This window comes from Ixodes scapularis, unplaced genomic scaffold, assembly GCF_016920785.2.
Source record: "Ixodes scapularis isolate PalLabHiFi unplaced genomic scaffold, ASM1692078v2 PGA_scaffold2__306_contigs__length_199485367, whole genome shotgun sequence".
NCBI classification, from domain to species: Eukaryota; Metazoa; Arthropoda; class Arachnida; order Ixodida; family Ixodidae; genus Ixodes; species Ixodes scapularis.
Window position 1 is genome coordinate 83,915,516 of NW_024609857.1, and position 18,466 is coordinate 83,933,981.

An 18,466-nucleotide genomic window follows, 5' to 3' on the forward strand; every position below is an offset into this window, starting at 1 on the left:
GATGCAGCAGGAAAGCTTGGGAGATGGAAATAGTTTCCGCACAAGTACAGGCATCAAACAATCGTTCCGTCGACGATCGCTTGGCGAGAACGTTTTGGTGCATTCGGGGAGTGGTACACCGCAACACAGGAGAGCGCCGACGCATAAACAGTAAAGTCCACACGTCCTTGACCCGAGTCGTTAAATTCTTTTTTTGTTGTAGAAGAAGCTGGAAACGTTTTTGATAAAGTCGTAAAATTGTTTGTGTATTGGAATCACACCCAAACTGCCAAAATAACTAATAAAATCGTCCTTTGGAGATACAAAAAAAAAAGGAAAAAAACCGAGTGTTTGCCCAAAGATGATCTCGGTGTCGTGTTAAGCACATAAAAACTCTGGGTTGGTCTCTCCTGCCAATCTTGTCACAGGACAAAGTACCGCGAAACCGAAAACGCGTAAAACTAGTTCCCTGCAAACATCGAATAAAATTCGTGTTCTTTCATTTCTTGAATTAGCGCTCCTGAGCCGTCTCTTTTTGTCAATTTCCAAAACGCGCGGTGTTTCTGACATAAACAGGAATGTGACTGCCTTATTTAGATTTTGTTTGAAAGTCAGGGCGAGTTTCCCATTGGCTGTGAGGATCTGTCATAAACTCTTCTCTTCCCTGTCGGCATTCAAAGTGTAGTCGAGACGAAAAGAGTATTTTAAGAAAGCGCTTTTAGAGAAGGGAACGCCTTTTCGATTGAGTCAATGCAGGAAGTTCATATAGGCCTTCATATAAAGATCCTGATGAAAATCGAAAATTTCCGTCTGCTGAAATTTACCGACGTCCAGTACGGCCATTTTCACATAGTGTTCGAATTTGAAGCAGTCGTGTTTGCGACTTTCTTGAAACGATTCAGTATTTACGAACAAGACGACGAGCTTAGAGGGAGCCCGATGAGGATAGAGGTCGTCGAGAACGAAATGTGACGCACCGGGAGAAACGGTTCTGGTTTTGATCTCCACTCCACGAAACAGGTATGATGTAGGAGTAGATCGCAGTCGCCATTCAAGTCCGACAAGCACTGTCGGGGCCACTTGGACTTGTTGAATGAACAGAACGATGTGAAGAAGCTGAACAATGTGCGTTTGTTGAAACGTCGAAGCAGCCAAGGGTCTGAAGTCTTCAATATTTTGCCGCAGCACGACGCGGATGTCCACGCCTTTAAGTAGTAGCTTTTCTTGTTCGAAAATGTCGCTGAATATCGGACAGAACAGATCGCAAAGGGTAGATTCCTCGGTACGCTTGAAGGGAGCAGCTATTCCATTGGCCTCCGGCGGAATTTCCAGCTTTTCCGATGTGTGCACTGGTTCTTTTTCGTAGAGCATCGCGGAAAGAGAATGATCTCTACTTACTTGGTTTGCGCTAAGCAGAATATCAAGATAGGAACGATATGCATAGTTTTCGTACTTGCTGCCCAGAGTTCGATTCAGATAAACGTGTAGGAACTAAAAGAGGGAGCTTTCAAAGGCCTGTACCGGAATCACTTTATTTGCCGACCCGCTGGACGCAATAGTGCTCGCAGAATCGTCATTGGCTCGAACGATTTTAGATTGAATATGAAGGAAACTCGGTTTGAAATAGTAGAAGCCTGGACACAAAAAGAGTGGGTGAAAGTCCCAAACGGCCGTGAAGGCTGCACTAGCGACGGCAGAGAACTCAATATATTTCAAATTTCTACGGCAAACAATGTAGGCGGCAGCGAGAAAAGTTCTAGTTGGCCGGTTGTAGACAAACAGGATCGTTCGTGAAGGGTAAAAATTCCGGATCAAACTTTTCTAGGTATCAAAAAAGTCTAGAACATTCCGTCTCTCTTCCCGCAAGTAGAATGGGCAAGGTTTCTCGTACTTCCACTTTTATGACCTACACCGGAGTGCTTTTGCGGAAGCTCGTCCCTCGTGTTTCCATATGTTTGGCCAATTCTTTTCTTGAGGGCATCCAGAAGTGAGGAAACCTGTCTGACGCGCTCTGCTACGTCTACGCCGGTGGCCACGAGTTTTCGACCGAGGTACGGAGCTACTGGCTTTGTAAACACCGGTGATATTCTTTGACATATGTCGCAGAGTAGACCGCTCCCCACTTGGAACAGAGGCCCGACACAAACTGCGGTAAACGTTTCTCTCGGGAAACGGAAAATGGTTCGCACAGCACGGTGCAGATTTTACGTGCATTTTCTAATATTCAGAGTGGCTGCGACACGACCGGATCCGTCTAGAAATGCAACTTAAGTTCTTTTCTCACCAATGAGCTCCACACAAATGGTGTTGACGTCCTTTACGATCGCCCTCTCATATTGTAACAAATTGAATATGCTGACTACCAGGTGTGACTGTGTGTATATAATTTTATGCCTCGTCCATCGCGTGACGCGTATGCGTGGGTTCTGGAACATAAAGATGTCTCCGATGTCTCCCTGAGTACCCGGCCTCCCATTTCATCAGAAGATACAACATTTGGTGAAAAAAAGATGGAATCATAGCAATGGCGACGTTGACGTCGACTGGTTCAACTACTGTGGGGAAGATTCCGAAGTTCCGCCCAGACTCAGGTGACATCGATGTGTACCTTGGGTGGTTTGAGTTGTATGTAGCGGCGAACGATGTTGCCAAAGGCAAGAAGCTGCTCGTTCTTCTTAGCGTGCTAGGCGAGAAAACCTACGTGACGCTGCGCAGCTTACTTCTGCCGAAAATGCCGACGGAAGCCGGATATGACCAGGTGGTTGTGGTGCTATGAAAGCACTACGCTCCAAAACTATTGGTCGTCACGGAACGTTACCGATTTCATCGACGTGACCACAGTCCCGAAGAAAGCATCTTGGACTTCGTCGTCGCACTGAATACAATAGCAGACACTTGCGCCTTCGGCACTTTCCTGGAGGATGCGTTATAAGACCACTTGATTGCCGGGCTTCGAAGCGAAGACATTCGCGGCCGTCTGCTTGCCATGGACGACAATGACGTCACGCGGGAGCGCGTTTTCAACGTGGCAACAGCCATGGAAGCCGCAAACAAGGACACTAAGAAGATGCTACCACCGTCCACGTTGAGCACCGCCGTCGTGAACTGGCAATGCCGGTTCAACAAGCCAAACAAGCGGGGCTGTACCAAGCAGCAGAACAGCGGACGCAGAGTCAGCCACAAGGTAGCTTGTAAAAATGATCGACCAAAGATTGCCGGCACCAGTTGCTATCAATGCCGAGATTCGCATCTTCCCGGGACGTGCCCATTTTTTAACAGTGCATGTTTTAAAGGTTCTAAGAGAGGCTACGTAGTTAAAGTGTGCAAAACGAAAGCAGTGCAGAACGTTTCATACGAAAAGTCAGAACCTGAAGGATCAGGAGAGCCGGAGACAGACCTGTTATCTGTCACAACCCTCAACCGAGTAACAAACAGCCCCGCATTTGTTGTAAATATAAACATGAATGCTAAAGAGGTTTCAATGGAACTGGACACGGGTTCGGCTGTATCGCTAATGGCAGAGAGGGGGTTTATGAAGCACTTCCCGCGTGTATATTGCTCTGATGTGGACGTGCGACTTATTACATACAACGAAACCCCAGTGCCTGTGAAAGGTAGCCCAAAAGTCAGAGTGGAGTACAACGGTCAGACGTACCACTTGCCGCTAGTGATAGCTAAGAACCAGTATGACGGACGCATGCTGACTCTTCTTGGCCGAGATTGGCTTGCCAAAATCAGACTAAACTGGCCCAAGCTCGTGCTGGTGAATTCACTAGACGAGGAAAAATCTCTCAACAAAGAAAAGTCCTTGCAAGAAAAGTTCCCTGACGTGTTTGAACCAGAGTATTGCGCGATTAAGGGTTTTCAGGGTAGCATTGTTGTGCGCGAGGATACTAACCCCGTGTTCTGTAAGGCGAGACCAGTCCCCTACGCTCTGTCGGAGGTTTAGAAAAAGCTGGTTCCATCTTTCGAGTGAGACACAGTGCCTCGGCTACGCCCTTGGTCATAGTGCCAAAGAAAAACAGCACTGCTGTTCCGCTTTGTGGTGACTATCGGGTGACCGTGAACACCAACATAAAAGTAGACCACTACCCTTCGCCTGTTCCTGTAAACATTTTTGCGTCCTTAGTTGGTGGCACTGTTTTCACAGTACTGGACCTTTCCAAGGCATTCTTGCAACTCGAACTCGACAGGAAAGCACAAGAGCTGCTAACTGTGAACACTCACATGCGCCTGTTCAGATTCCCGAGATACCGTATGGGGTAGCAAGTGTACCCGCCATGTTTAAGGCAGTCATTAATCAGATGCCGTGAGTGCTGTACGAGCACTCACGGCATCCGAGTGAATGTTGGAAAATGCAGGTTCTGTACTTAGGACACATGCTGGATAGTAGGGGATTACATCCAACAGAAGAAAAAGTGGAGGCGATTAGCAAAGCCAACGAACCAACGAACTTGACCCAGCTTAAGGCATTTTTAGGCCTTGTAAACTATTACGCAAGATTTTTGCCAAATTTGGCTACTCTGCTTGATCCTATGCACGCCCAATTCTGCGACTAAGCAATGAGTGAGAATGGTCAAGTTAATGTGCTAACAGCTTTAATGCGTGTAAAAAGCTTTTTTGTGTGAGTCAGATCTTGTAGCTGTATGATGTGCACAAAGAGATTCAGCTGGCATGTGACGCATCGTCGTATGGTATTGGCGCGTTGTTGTCCAACATAGTAGACGGTGTCGAAAAACCAATTGCATTTGCATCTAGATCGATGACGCCTGCAGAGCGTAACTATGCCCACATCGAGAAAGAGGCGCTTGCAATTGTGTTTGGAGTTAAAAAGTTTCAGAAGTACTTGTATGGACGCACCTTCAATATTTTAACGGACCACGAGCCCTGGACGGTACTTTTTGACACTAAGCGACCAGCTAGTGCAGTGGCTGTGGCCCACATTTATCGCTGGCTGACATTCCTGGCAGACTACAGTTACCGCATTGTTTACAAGTCGGGGAAAGCCATCAATAACGCTGATGGCCTGTCAAAGTTACCCCTGCCCAGTACGACTGACAACTCAGATGAGATATTTTATTTCTCACCGGCGAGGGAACTCCCAGTAACCTCGAAAGATGTCAAACGGGAAACGGCAAAAGAAAATGTCTTGAGTGCTGTACGAGAGATGACCTGTCGAGGTTGGCCCCAAAAAGTATCTGATGACTATCAGCCATTTTTCGTTCAAAGGTTTGAGCTCTCTGTCGACATAGGTTGCCTTGTGTGGAACAACAAAGTAATTGTCCCAGTTCACTCCAAGATGACATGCTTAGCTTGTTGCATGAGCAACACATGGGCATCACAAAGATGAAAGTAGTCTCAAGAGCCGCGGTCGGATGGCCAAGCATGGACAAAGCTCTCGAAGATGCAGCGAAGCAGTGCGGTGTGTGCCAGAGCGTTGTGTCGATTGGACAGCATACCCTTCTGCAGCCATGGAGAAAGTGTACTAACAAGTGGCAAAGGATACATTTAGACTTTGCAGAGAAGGAAGGCAAGACTTGGTTGGTTGCGGTGGACTCTGACTCGAAGTGGTTAGAAGTTAAGATAATGGCATCAACCACCGTGCAGCAAACCATCGTGACAGTCAGGGGATGGTTCGCAGCCCACGGACTACCAGTAGAGATTGTCACTGAGATTGCCACTGACAATGGGCTGCAATTTGGCTCGAAAGAATTCACCGATTTTCTACGTAATAATGCTGTGAAGCACACCCTGACCCAACCCTATCATCCACAATCCAACGACGCAGCAGAGCGGCTGTTCAAACAATAAAGAAATCACTATTGAAACAACTTCTAGAGGACCAGCAGCATAATCAGAAAAGGTCTATGCAACATCCCCTTGACAACTTCCTGTCTGCGTATAGAACTTCTCCGCACACCTTCACACAGAAAACTCCGGCTGATTTGTTTTGGGGAGGAAACTAAGGACGAGGTTGTCTCTTGTAAAACAAGACATGAAAATGGCGATGCAGGAAAAGGTTGAGAAAAACAAAGTGTGCCGCTGATAAGCGAAGGTGTGCACCGAAAGTGTTCTCGGTGGGTGACCGCGTGTTCGTGAGAACGGTGCGTGGAGAAACTGCGAAGTGGTGGCAAGGAACAATCAAGAGTGTCAAGTCTCCAACGACGTATCTGGTGTTTGTGAACGGACAAGTGCGTTTTGTGCATGTTGACCGTCTGAAGCGGTCGTTTCAAGAATGCCGCTCTGGAATGTCATTTGAGGCGCGTGTGTCATTGCTTTATGACGCTGTGTATGTGATGCTTCTGTTCGTTGTGAGCTCCCCATGGCTCAAGCCGGTCGTGCGGACACTCAGAGCTCAGATGTAGCCAGTAATATATCACCACATCCAGCTTACTGAGGGTTGCCTACTGATGTCGGTGTAGCACTCAGGCATAGTACCAGAACTAGGCGTCCGCCTGATCGTTTTGGACATGAGTGATTCTAATACTAAGTGGGAGGAAGTTGTTGTAACCTAGTTTCGGTTTCTGTATACTAATCTGAGTGGTTCCAAAGCTGACTGTCAGGTGTGACTGTCTGTATATAGTTTTATGCCACGCACATCGCCAGATGCGTATGCTTGGGTTCTGGAGCATAAAGATGTCTCCCATGTCTCCTTGACTACCCGGCCTCCCATTTCTTCAGAAGATACAACAAACACGAAAGATACGACTCTCAAAAGTGGGGCTTTCACATTACCAACGTGTTCTACTTTTATGATATCGCAATACGTAAAAATGTAATCATTTGGATGTAATAAGACTTCACAGTCTGCCAGGGTAAAGAGGGTATACACGTCCTTTTTACCAAACCCGAGCATGTGTGATAAGTGCAGATTGATCAATATATATCCATTGTTATGCAAATGCAATGCTACGAGTTTAATGTAGGGGCTGTGATGAAGCAGCATTTTTTAGGAACAGATTTCGGGTGCAGATTGGTACGCAGTCTTTATCGCATCAATGCTGTGTTCTGCCGATTTCCCTCGAGGATCTCAATTTGGTCCTGTGTCATGACGTGATTAACCCTTGTCAGCTCTATCTCAACCTCTTTATCGAACGTCTGTTCCTCTACGGAACGGCCTTCCATAGGCTGACCTATACCAAATATTTGCTCTGAAAAGCCAAGTTTTTTTGTTTTTTTTTTGTCTAAGAGAGACGATATGTGCCAACCGTTGCTTCTTTAAAAGGTTATGGAATAACAACTTTCTTTTCGATCGAAGCTCGCTTTGAGACCGAACAATTCTCTCAACCCACTTCTCACCAACGACAGGACGTCTTGTCTTGCAGGGATTTGAATATTTTTGTTGGATTCCACTTGCCAAGTGTCCGTTGGTCTGACCAAATATATATCATTAGATGGCCTAGTGACATTCTTGATGCTAAATGAAAAATTTATTTTCCTCTACGGCCACCTCATACTATTCATTTAATAGGATAGGTTGGGACAGCTGTACCTTAAAATTACTTAAAGTATTATTGTGAACTATTTCACTGGAGGCATTGCGGAAAAGGTTCATATAAAAATGATCGCTCATTCTAAAGACCGATCTTGAACTCGACCAATACCAGACTGACCGGACCGAAAGCGAAGTCCCATCTTTTCTATCGGGTCGGGCAAAAAGAAAGATATACAAATACATAAAGTTGTTAATTTATTTCCACGAGTCCACACTATCCGCCGCGACCAGCCTGTAGCGAAGGCAATGTTGCAAGGCGTGACTTCGCGCACAGCAATGATGGAACAGGATGATTCAAAATTCATCAGTACTGTAAATGATATAAAAAATGGAAGACGTTTACAAATTCCTGTAACGCCAAATTAGAGCCCACCTCTTGAGGAGGAGGAGGGGAGGGTATGCCCCTCCTCCTCACTAGTACCCTCTCCTCCTCCCATGCTCCTCCCCTCGTGCTCTGCTCCTCCTCCTCTCCTCCTGCTCCTCTTTAGAGGTATTTCGATCTTGCGATATCCAGTGCTAAACAACCTGAGAAAGATATAAATATATATATTCTGGTGTTCTCTCTGACCACTTGTAGGGAGAAAAGAAATGTAGTTTTCACATCTGGAAGCTTCACACTGTCTAAGTTCTGCCGGTGCAGGAAACAGGACAGCAGGATCAAGGCGGGAGAACGAGGCAGCGTTAGAGTCAACACTGACGAAGCACGTGATCCTCTCCATGTCATCCTACTTTCTGTTGCCTCTGTCGAAGACTGCTCGGCGTTTCTGATTTGCTCAGCATTAGTCTTGAGCGTGCTCCCCCGAGATGGCACAGCAGAACAGTGAGTGCACGTCCCTCGGGGCCAATGGGATGTTTTCCTTTTTGTCTTGCACGAAATATTTGGTGAGTGCCGTAGGCGAGAGATACAGAGCTACCACGAGCAAGCCGTTGTCGACTTTGGCGGCACACAACTTACCAGCGTCCTCTGACGTGCCACAGAGAGGGATGGGTACAGCACAGACCCGTACCGACGTAGATGGCCACTTTGATAAGGAGTACACCATGTTTCCATACGTGCCTCTCTGTGATTTATAAATGGTGATATCACTTGCCTGCACAACGGGTATCTGGCATCTCCCCTCCACCTCGTCCTGTCCTCCTCCCTCCTCATTCCTCCTTCTCCCCTCTTCCCTTCTCCTCCTCCTCATCCCCCCTCCCCCTCCTCATCCCTCCTTCCTCCCCTTCTCCTCCTCATCCCTCCTCCTTACAGTGATCCAAAGACCCAGATGCCCTCCCGAAACTTCACCATCTCATTTGGGAGTGCGCAGCTCTGGTTGCCCAACGTCAAGCAGCCTGGGCTACTCTTCTTTGGAGAAGACCTTCCGACGACCATGCAAGAATGGGCGCATCGTGCCGGCGACTCCGAGCGCCGGACGAGGGTCCTTACTTCCCTCCTCGACTTTGAGTGGCGGAGCGGACTTAGGCCCTCGTTATAATGATACACATCATCATTTCACGCCGCCAAGGACGTAGACGCCACGCTTGAGAGCGACCACGCCGCGTCGGTCCCTTGGGCCGGGGTCGCGCTGCTCGTGCATCGTGCGCGGGGGAGGCCTGCGGACGCGAGTCGCCGCGGTGTTCGTGGTTCGGGTGTCGCGTGCTAAGTTTACCTTTGAAATTGTTGCCCCCCGGCATTCGGGGAACGGATTTCGCGCTGGCTCGAAGCTCAAATATGTCTGAGGACTGTCTTTTGTGTGGTGTCTCACCGGTGTGGCCACCGCGTTGGGGACTGGCGTTTGTCCTAGGTTGAAATAAATGTTGTCCACTCATCTCATCATTTGAAGTTTCTCATAATGCAACGCGAGAGACCCTCGTGACGTCACGAGTCCCGCGCGTTGCATTATGGGACGTTTTTCATAATGCACCGCGCGGTTGCGCCGACGCCGACGCCGCTCAAGCCGGAAACGGGCGCCTAAGACTGCGCTCTAAAAACCCAAGCATCAATTGAAAACAAAATCACAGACATGGATGGAAGGCTGATTGCTGTCGAATCTAAAACTTGGTCCAGTGACGGCATTCAGCAAGACTTATGTGATTTGCGGTGGTTGACCGATAGTCCCAAAGTTCGAAATTCGCGACTGCGGGTTACACGTGCCTAGCTAGAGGACCGCTCACGGCGAGATAATCCTTTGTTTTACGGTATAACGGATTCTCTTTCTGAAACCTGGAATCACACGGAGGAAAAACTAAAGACTCTCGTCTCAGCCACCCTGAATTTGCATATTCCTGCGGATATAATTGAACGCGCATATAGGCTCGGCGCCTTCGCAGACAAGAAATGCAGGCCAGTTCTCTTAAAATTCCTCTGTTTTAAATTGAAGCAGCAAATTTTTGTTTTCAAGCGCAAAGCTGTAAAATAGCGGCATCAATGTGAGCGAAGATTACTCTATCTCTACGCGTCAGGCTCGAAGAAAACTAGTCGAATTTGTCAAAACGCGGAATTCTGTTTTAAGCTGAGATACAACGAACTCTACATCAACAGCAAGTGTTAGGGTTACAACAATGTAGATGACACTGTGTTTGAACTTGCCACACACTCTGGACCGCAACCCCAGAGTCAACGACCTGACAATGAAGACGAATCAATACAGGCTAGCGCTTCGCGATAACATAACGCGAGGGACGGTGGACTGGCTTTCGATAGCGTAAATAAACTTTCTTTTGTGTTCACTAATACCAGGAGTGTTTCATCTAAATGTGACGAATTGAACTCGGTCACTGACTCGTGCGATGCTGAGAGTGGTAGCACTAACTGAAACATGGCTTTCCGCGAGGGTTGTAAAGAATTAACTTTCTGAATGCGGCAAAATTTGAATGTTTATCGGTATGATAGAGGGTAAAGGTGCGGTGGTGGTGTTTTGATTGCCGTGGCCGATAATCTTTGTTCGTCTTCTGTAGAAGTCGTATGCAATTTAGAACTTGTTGGGTAGAACTTCGCGTTTGTTAAAAAAGGTCTCTGTTAGGTGTTTGTTATCGACCGCGGTCGATAAGTGCTACTTTTGTTGAAGATTTGCATGATGCAATTAACATTAGTGTACGATTTCCAAATGTGCCAATCTTGTTGCTAGGTGACTTTAACTACCCAAATATTATATGGTCGAACGCATCTTCTTATCACAGTCCATATTCTAGTGAATGTATTAATTTCTTGCAAATGTGTGCTGATTTTAATCTCTCGCAAGTTGTAACTCAACCAACACGAATTACACCTACGCCATCAAGTGTTTAAATCTTGTGTTGACCACCTCACCTGAACTTGTCCTTCCCATATCTTACATGCCTGATCACGGTTTGCTCCATCTTACATTAAACATCCCCGTTTATCGCAATGACATCCACAATAAATACATCAGAGATTATAAGAAGGCTAACTTTGGCGCAATTAAGCGTGAGTTATGTTCTTTTCTGGACGAGTTTCTACAAGGATTCAACGACAGGTCTTTGAATATTAACTGGAATTTATTTAAAGATAAAGTCACTTCACTCACAGATATCTTCATACCGCTGAGAATGGTCAAATCAAACCGAAACTCACCTTGGTTAAACCAGTCATTGAAAAGGCCGTCGAATAAGAAAAAAACGCATGTTTCGCTCCGCTAAGTCATCCGATTCCCAGTCCCGTTGGAATGCGTACTATTCTGCAGCAAATCATTACAAAATTGCACTAAAAGAACTCAAAGATTAATTTTTTAATCACACGTTACTTTCCATGCTTTTAAATAACCCGAAACAATTTTGGAATATTGTTAACAAAAATTATGATTACGTTATAGTACTTCGGGATTCTGACAGCACACAAATTCCCAGCGATGGATGTTCTAGTATACTTAACACTCTGCTTGCTTTGGCGTTTTCTACCAATGCAGTGACTAGCTATCCCGACTTTTCATTTTTCGAGATTTCAAGGATGGACCCAATTTTTATCGACACTGCCGGTATTACAAGTATAATCGAAATTCTTAATATATCGTCATCCTCCGGTATTGATAACATCAATTATAAATTTTTAATTATTACTAAGATCTATAGCTCGATAAACCTGACTAAACTGTTTGAGACCTGAGGATTAAAGGGTCGGGAAGGTGATTCCTTTGCGTAAATCAGGCGACAAGCATTGTCCGAATAACCTCCGACCCGTATCACTTACCAGCATCCCATGTAAAATCATTGAACATGTAATTTACCCGCATCTTGCAAACTTTTTAAAGTTCAACTCTTTTTTTTTTTAATAGAGCACCAGCACGGATTTTGTAAAACATTTTCATGCGAGACTCAGCTCTTGAGTTTCACACATGATATTCATTCCATCCTTTATCGTGGGTCTCCAACGGACTGCATATTCCTCGATTTTTTAAAAGCAATCGATAAAGTAACGCACAAACTATATTTTACTCAAACTGAGTAAACTTAACTTAGACCCTAATGTACTTGCATGGTTGCACTCTTTCCTCAATAACCGGTGTCAGTTTGTAACAGCTAGTAATACTAGTTCTCATCCTTCTTCAGTTGGCTCAGGTGTACCTCAAGGCCCCGTCCTAAATTCGTTCCTATTTCTTATTTAGTTTAATGACTTGCCAACTAGTATATATTCATCTGTGAGCCTTTTTGCAGCTGACTGCGTGATTTACGGTGAAATTAACAGTGATTCTGACGTCCATGTTCTCCAGTCTGATATTAACCGCATCTCTGAGTGGTGTGATTTGTGGAACATGAAACTTAATACTAACAAGTGCGAATATATGTATGTTTCTCGTCGTGATACATAATGTCTCTTTTTAGGGGCGAAGCTCCTTAGGGTCTAGCCTTGTCCGTCCGTCCGTCCGTCCGGCCGGCCGGCGTCCGTGCTCACATAAAAAGAAAAAATATTTGCGCAGTTGACAGAATTCGAACCTTTGCGGGGAGACCCCAATGGATTTCTAGTCCATCGCCTTAACCACTCGGCCACGACTGCGGGACGAGTAGGGTCTCTGAGATGTGGTAGTAACTCAAGAGCTGGGGTTTCTGTCGTGGATGAAACGTTGCATGTAGCCGCTCAACGCCTATACAAGAGAGGGCGCTTCGGTCAAATGCGTATATAATCGCGTTAAACTTTGCATTCATTGGCTCAACGCTTATAGACGAGAGAGCGCTGCGGTCAAATGCTCAAATGCGTATATAACCACGTTTCATACCACACATTCTCTTTATGACATGGACCGTTGACTTAAGCGGTGGAGATTCGTCCCTACGGCTTCTAGCGGATCTAAGCTGATCCGCTAGGAGAACCACTTGCTTTGCATTTCACCGACCATAAAGCAGTAATAATGAAGTCGAAACGCAACCTGGAACTCAGCACTACCTATGAGCAATTAAACAAAATCAGCCCCATCAGTACAACCTATGAACGATAAACTCAGTATCATCAGCACCACCAGAGCTTCGCCCCAATCAACATCATTCACCAAGTGGAGATGCGGTCATTTTTATCATCTAAATAACCACTCTCTTGAAGCCGTATCATCGTACAAATATATGGGCGCACATGTGTCTTTTAACCTTTCCTGGAAGCTTCACGTCGAGCATGCTGTACAAACGCGAATCGCATGCTAGGCTAGCTATCTTTGGAGAAACTTTTATCTTGCGCCCATTTCATTAAAATTACTACTGTATAAAACATTAGTTCGCGCTAAATTGGAATATCCAGCCTCCGTTTAAAATCCAAGTCACGAATCTCTTATTTCAGAATTAGAATCAGTTTAAAACCGTGCATCTCGTTTTATACTTTCCAACTGCAATCGTATATCTAGTGTGACTGCAATGAAAGTATGCGTATCATTACCTCTCCTTTCGCAACGTAGAAAATCGTTTCATCTATGTCTGTTTGATAAGATTTATCAAACCAACCCGATTCTGAAAGAAAGGCTACTAACAGCGCCTCATTATGTTTCAGCACGCATCGATCACCATCACAAAGTTGGCATTCTATCTAGTCGAACGAAAAATTTTCATGACTTTTTCATTCCTAGCACCTCAACAATGTAGAATCATCTTCCCAGAGCCATCCCCGAAATCCCTGATTGCACGCACTTTAGAACTGCCATAGCTAATCTTTTCTTATAAAGAACCCTAACAACTGTAAAATATTTTTTGCTCTATACTGTTAGGTTTTTTGTGACCTTTATACCCCACTCCCCTCTGTAACACCACTGCCCGTGAGCGTAAATTAATAAAAAAAGAAATAAAAATCTCTTTCCGCTATGTAGCACGGGCGTAGCGAGCAACCGTCGAACGCTTGACCCGGGCTTTGTGTGCGAACACCGTGGGAACAAAATCTGGGTGGTCTCAATCGGACGACGGTTTCCCTGCACATAAGCAAGCCTCGGAGCGGCGATTCAAATGTAAGCCACACTTGCCTTCAAGAAAGTGCTTGCCGCATAAACAGTCGTCCGCGCGAGGCTACCATTCTTTTGGATCCACGGATATTATCCTTCTTCTGCGCCTTTCAGAGTGCGCCGGGAATTTGTGGAAACTCATTCCGCTAGTTCTCCTGTACCTTTCGGTGCAATTGACGGCTACACAGCTTTGAGGAATGCTGAGATCCTATGACGCCCATGCAAAATGTGCACCCTTCTGCCGACACCACCCGGCTCCGGCGCGATCGCAGCGCCGCCGCAGTTTCGTGATGTTAAGCCCGCGTGTCGGTCTGTAAGAGCTAAAAGGAAATAGCGAATACGTATATGATCTGGGCCGAGAGTATTTCGTCTAGTTCAGTATCTGTGTGCCTGGGCCTTGCCTTCCTGCAAGCAGAAGGCTCACATTTAGAACATACTTTATCACATGGAATTCTTTATTTCGCCAATGAAGCAATGACAGCGTTATTTTAACGAATAGAAGCGAGCAGCGTATTTTAGTTAATTTTTGATTGGGTAACGAGAAAGGGAATTCGGTTACTTTCCCCGAGGAACGCGCACAAAATCCAGCAAGTTTACACTACTACTCGGCTTTGTTTGCTCTATGGTTTAGAAGCTCAGAAATGATAACACGGGAGAAGCATGTACAATATTGGAGAGTACAACCGATATTATTGCTCAATAAACTGACTTCCTTCTCAGCCTTTCTAAAAACGTATGCTTGTTAGCTAGAAAATAAGTTAAATTGTTGCACTTTGTTGTTCTGGAATTTCAGCCTTTTATATTGCTTTTCGTAAAGCATCTTCTGATAGCATCACTGCTGAAAGCAAGTTCCCTATAAATTGAAAAGTAACCAGATAAATACAGCGATACTTTTAAGCTACATTATCGCATGGTTTGTGTGTAACTTGCTTATTTAATGTTAGAGCGGGTAATAAGGGTAATTTTTTAACTGCTTATATTTAGTACGAGTTTTTGAGAGAAGCCATGGAAGCACACGAACGATGCACATCGTCAATTTTTTTTTTCTTTTAACGCTGCAGTTTTTTAGCCAGACGGCCTTCGGTCTCCCGCCTGGCTTCATGGGAGCCAACCTGTCTGGAACAAGGGATCCTATCGACCTGGATGGCGTCCCCCCTTTCATTGACGTTTCTAGTACCAGGAACGTAGACAAGCACCAGGCAACCGAGGCAATCACCTTCTCAATGAGTGCAGTGGATAATGGAAATAAACAAAAAAGGTAGGAATGCGACGAAAAGGTTTTGGAAACACATTAAAGCGTAGGGGAAAAGGAGAGATAGTTTCCAACACTTACTGACCACACAGGAGGGGAGAAGAGTAGAGGAGAAGAGGAGAGGCACATGGAATCTATTAGGCAGACAATCGAAGAAACTTCCTCCTAGCGTGAGCAGAGGAGGACAGTTGATAGCACTGGCAGCAGCTATGTAGAGGAGGAGCAGAATTACGTAACAACTAAGACGATCACAAAAGAATGGGACAAAGCAGAAAGTAAGGTTCCTGCAGGTACAGCGACAGACCCATGGAATTAAAAAAGACGCTAGGAAAAACAAGTAAATTGAAGTTACGGCGTATGAGTAATCAAGTAATTATCGGAGAAGAGGTATCTAATGATTGTAAACTAAGTAAGATGAGACTGATATATAAAGGTAGAGGAAACAAAGACAAAATTAAGTCATATCGCCCTATAACAGTAACTTTAGTTCTATACAGATTAGCTCTCTGGATAGTAAAGCGGAGAAGGGAGGAATAGGCAGAATATATGCAACTACTAAGTGATCTCATAAAGAGACTCCGAAGAAGTAGAATACTGGAATATAACTCATTCGTCGCCACACAACGTATAGAAATAACAATGAAAAACCAAACTGTTTTATGGTTAGCTTTTTTGGGCACCAAGGAAGCGTACGATAATGTGAGCCAGGAAAAACTCTGGGGTCAGCTGAGGGAGTATAACTTAGATGCAAATTTCGTTAGGTTTCTTCAACAGGTATACACAAACAATAAGCTATTTATAACATGGGAAGCGGAAACTACAAAACTCGCAGCAATTAAAACAGGACTTAGGCAGGGTTGTCCACTGCCACGTCTGCTCTTCATGATATATCTCATTTGAATGAGAAAAACAATTAGAGCAGAGCAACTTAGGTTTTGATGTGTTATATAGAAGGAGGGAATGTAATACAGTAACACAAGCACTGATGTATTTGGACGACATAGTACTCCTTGCAGATAATCAGGATACGCTATAGGAACAAGCTGGAATATGTGGAGAGGAAGGGGACACCTTGGGCATAAGTTTTGTAGTGAAAAGTCAGGAGTAATGGTGTTCAACGACAAGAAGAAGGAACCCCTGAGGATACAAGGCATTGTAATAGAACATCTAGGAAAGTACAAATATATGGTAGTATGGCTCAATTAGGGAAGTAATTATCTATAGTAACATCAGGAGAATATAATTAAAAAATAAAAAATAAATTCGTCGATTCTAAAGCTCAAGTCACTATGGAACTATAATAGATATCAAGTGGTCAGGGGTATATGGAAAGGAGTGACGGTACCAGGACTGTTTTCTGGAAGTGGGGTACTGTGCATGAAGTCAGAGGTTCAATCAGGATTGGAGATTTGAGAACGTAGGCAGATTGGCAGTGGGAGCACATGGAGAGACATCAAATGAGGCAGTACAGGGGGACATGGGCTGGTCGTCTTTTGAGAGCAGGGAGGCAATTAATAAGTTGAAATTTGAACAAAGGTTGAACGAAATGGATGGTATGCGGTGGGCACGGAAAGGTATTCAAGTATTTATATATAAAACGTTTAAACACAAAAGAATCAAGCCGAACCTAAAAGCTTACGTTTAAATACTTTACACTGGTGATGTGGCTGAGCAGACTACTTCAGTAAAGGGAGGGAAAGAGGCTGAAGAAAAACGTAGGAGGGAAGAGTGTTAAAAAAAATAGCTCTATCAATATACAGGTCGCAAAAACAAGATATAAAAAAGAAAAACATGTTTGACAATTCACCGGGAAGTTCTTTCCTGTTCGAGGTGAGGCGAGAACGGGAGTTTTGATGACGAGGACGTATAGGGCTAAATTTCAGGAGAGAGGCACATTATCTGCCGCCTGCCATAATGAGAGCGAGACACTAGAGCATTTTGTTCTTGAAGTGCATGGGGCTTCGCAATGCCCTCCCTGAAGGGGCATAGGGATCTGGGTTTTGCTGGCGATGATATTGTCACGGATGACAAGTGACGAGGCGGCGAAGGACCGAGTAAACTGAACGTTTAATGGGGCGAACTTGTGCCCAAAAATAAAAGGAGAAAGAAAGATAACAACAGAGCGTCGCGGGCATCGAAGGCGGCGAAGCGGCACGATCAAACGCTGAGGCGAGACTGACTCCTGCTTGCCACGCAAAGCCGCTTTTGTACACGCGTTGGCTTCTGGAGTATTCGACGTAGAAGGTTCGACGCGTAGAACATTCTAACCTCGAATCAGCTGGACGGTTCTCGAATTCACCAAAACATCACATTACAGTGTGAACAAAAATGCGTAGCCGCAGCTAGGAATCGAACCCTGGCCCTTCGCGTGGGAGGCAAGCGCGATAACCGTTAGGCTAAGGCTGCGCTGCCTACTTTGCACGCGGCATTACTCCCCTCTTAAAAAGTGCATCGCCCCGATGCAACACAAAACAAAACAAAGCACATAAAAAGAACGGCAAACTAAAGAGTCATTTGAAACATATAAGATCCACAGTCCTATCGAGCGTAGTACGGCTTCAGGCGCACGACGTGGACGACTTCAGGTCGTGGTGGGCGGCGTGATGATGTTCTTGTTCCGTCGGGCATCACCTCGTAGTTCAGCTCGCCGAGGCGTCGAAGTACCTTGTATGGTCCAAAGTACCGTTTCAGCAGTTTCTCACTGAGGCCGCGGCGACGGATGGGCGTCCACACCCACACCCTGTCTCCGGGCTGGAAGTGAACGTCCCTGCGACAAAGGTTGTAGCGGCCCGCGTCGACGCGTTGTTGGTCTTGAATCCTGAGTCGGGCGAGCTGGCGGACTTCTTCGGCGCGTTGAGCAACCGCCTGGGCGTCGTCGCTCTCATTGTCAGATGGCTCATGGGGCAGCATTGCGTCCAGCATGGTCGTTACCTTCCGACCATGTACCAGCTGGAAAGGGGTGAATCCAGTGGTCTCCTGAACCGCCGTATTGTAGGCGAACGTGACGTAGGGCAACACCTCGTCCCATGTCTTGTGCTCTACGTCGACGTACATAGAGATCATATCGGCGATTGTCTTGTTGAGTCGCTCGGTCAGCCCGTTGGTCTGCGGGTGGTATGCAGTGGTTCGACGATGGCCGGTGCCACTGAGACGAAGGATCTCTTGCGTCAGCTGGGCCATGAACGAAGATCCACGGTCTGTGATGAGGACTTCAGGGGCGCCGTGCCGGAGGACAATGGACTCGATGAAAAACTTGGCGATTTCAACAGCCGTGCCTGCTGAAAGGGCTTTCGTCTCGGCGTACCGTGTGAGATAATCGGTGGCGACGGT

General features: G+C 45.8%; 1 protein-coding gene across 1 annotated transcript; it reads left to right on the top strand.

Annotated features, from left to right (window-relative positions):
* The first annotated feature begins 5,364 nt into the window (after positions 1 to 5,364).
* LOC120844312 (uncharacterized protein K02A2.6-like) lies at positions 5,365 to 5,790 on the top strand. Its single transcript, XM_040216021.1, has one exon. It carries the CDS (start codon positions 5,365 to 5,367, stop codon positions 5,788 to 5,790), a length of 426 nt encoding a protein of 141 aa, XP_040071955.1.
* The last annotated feature ends 12,676 nt before the right edge of the window (positions 5,791 to 18,466 follow it).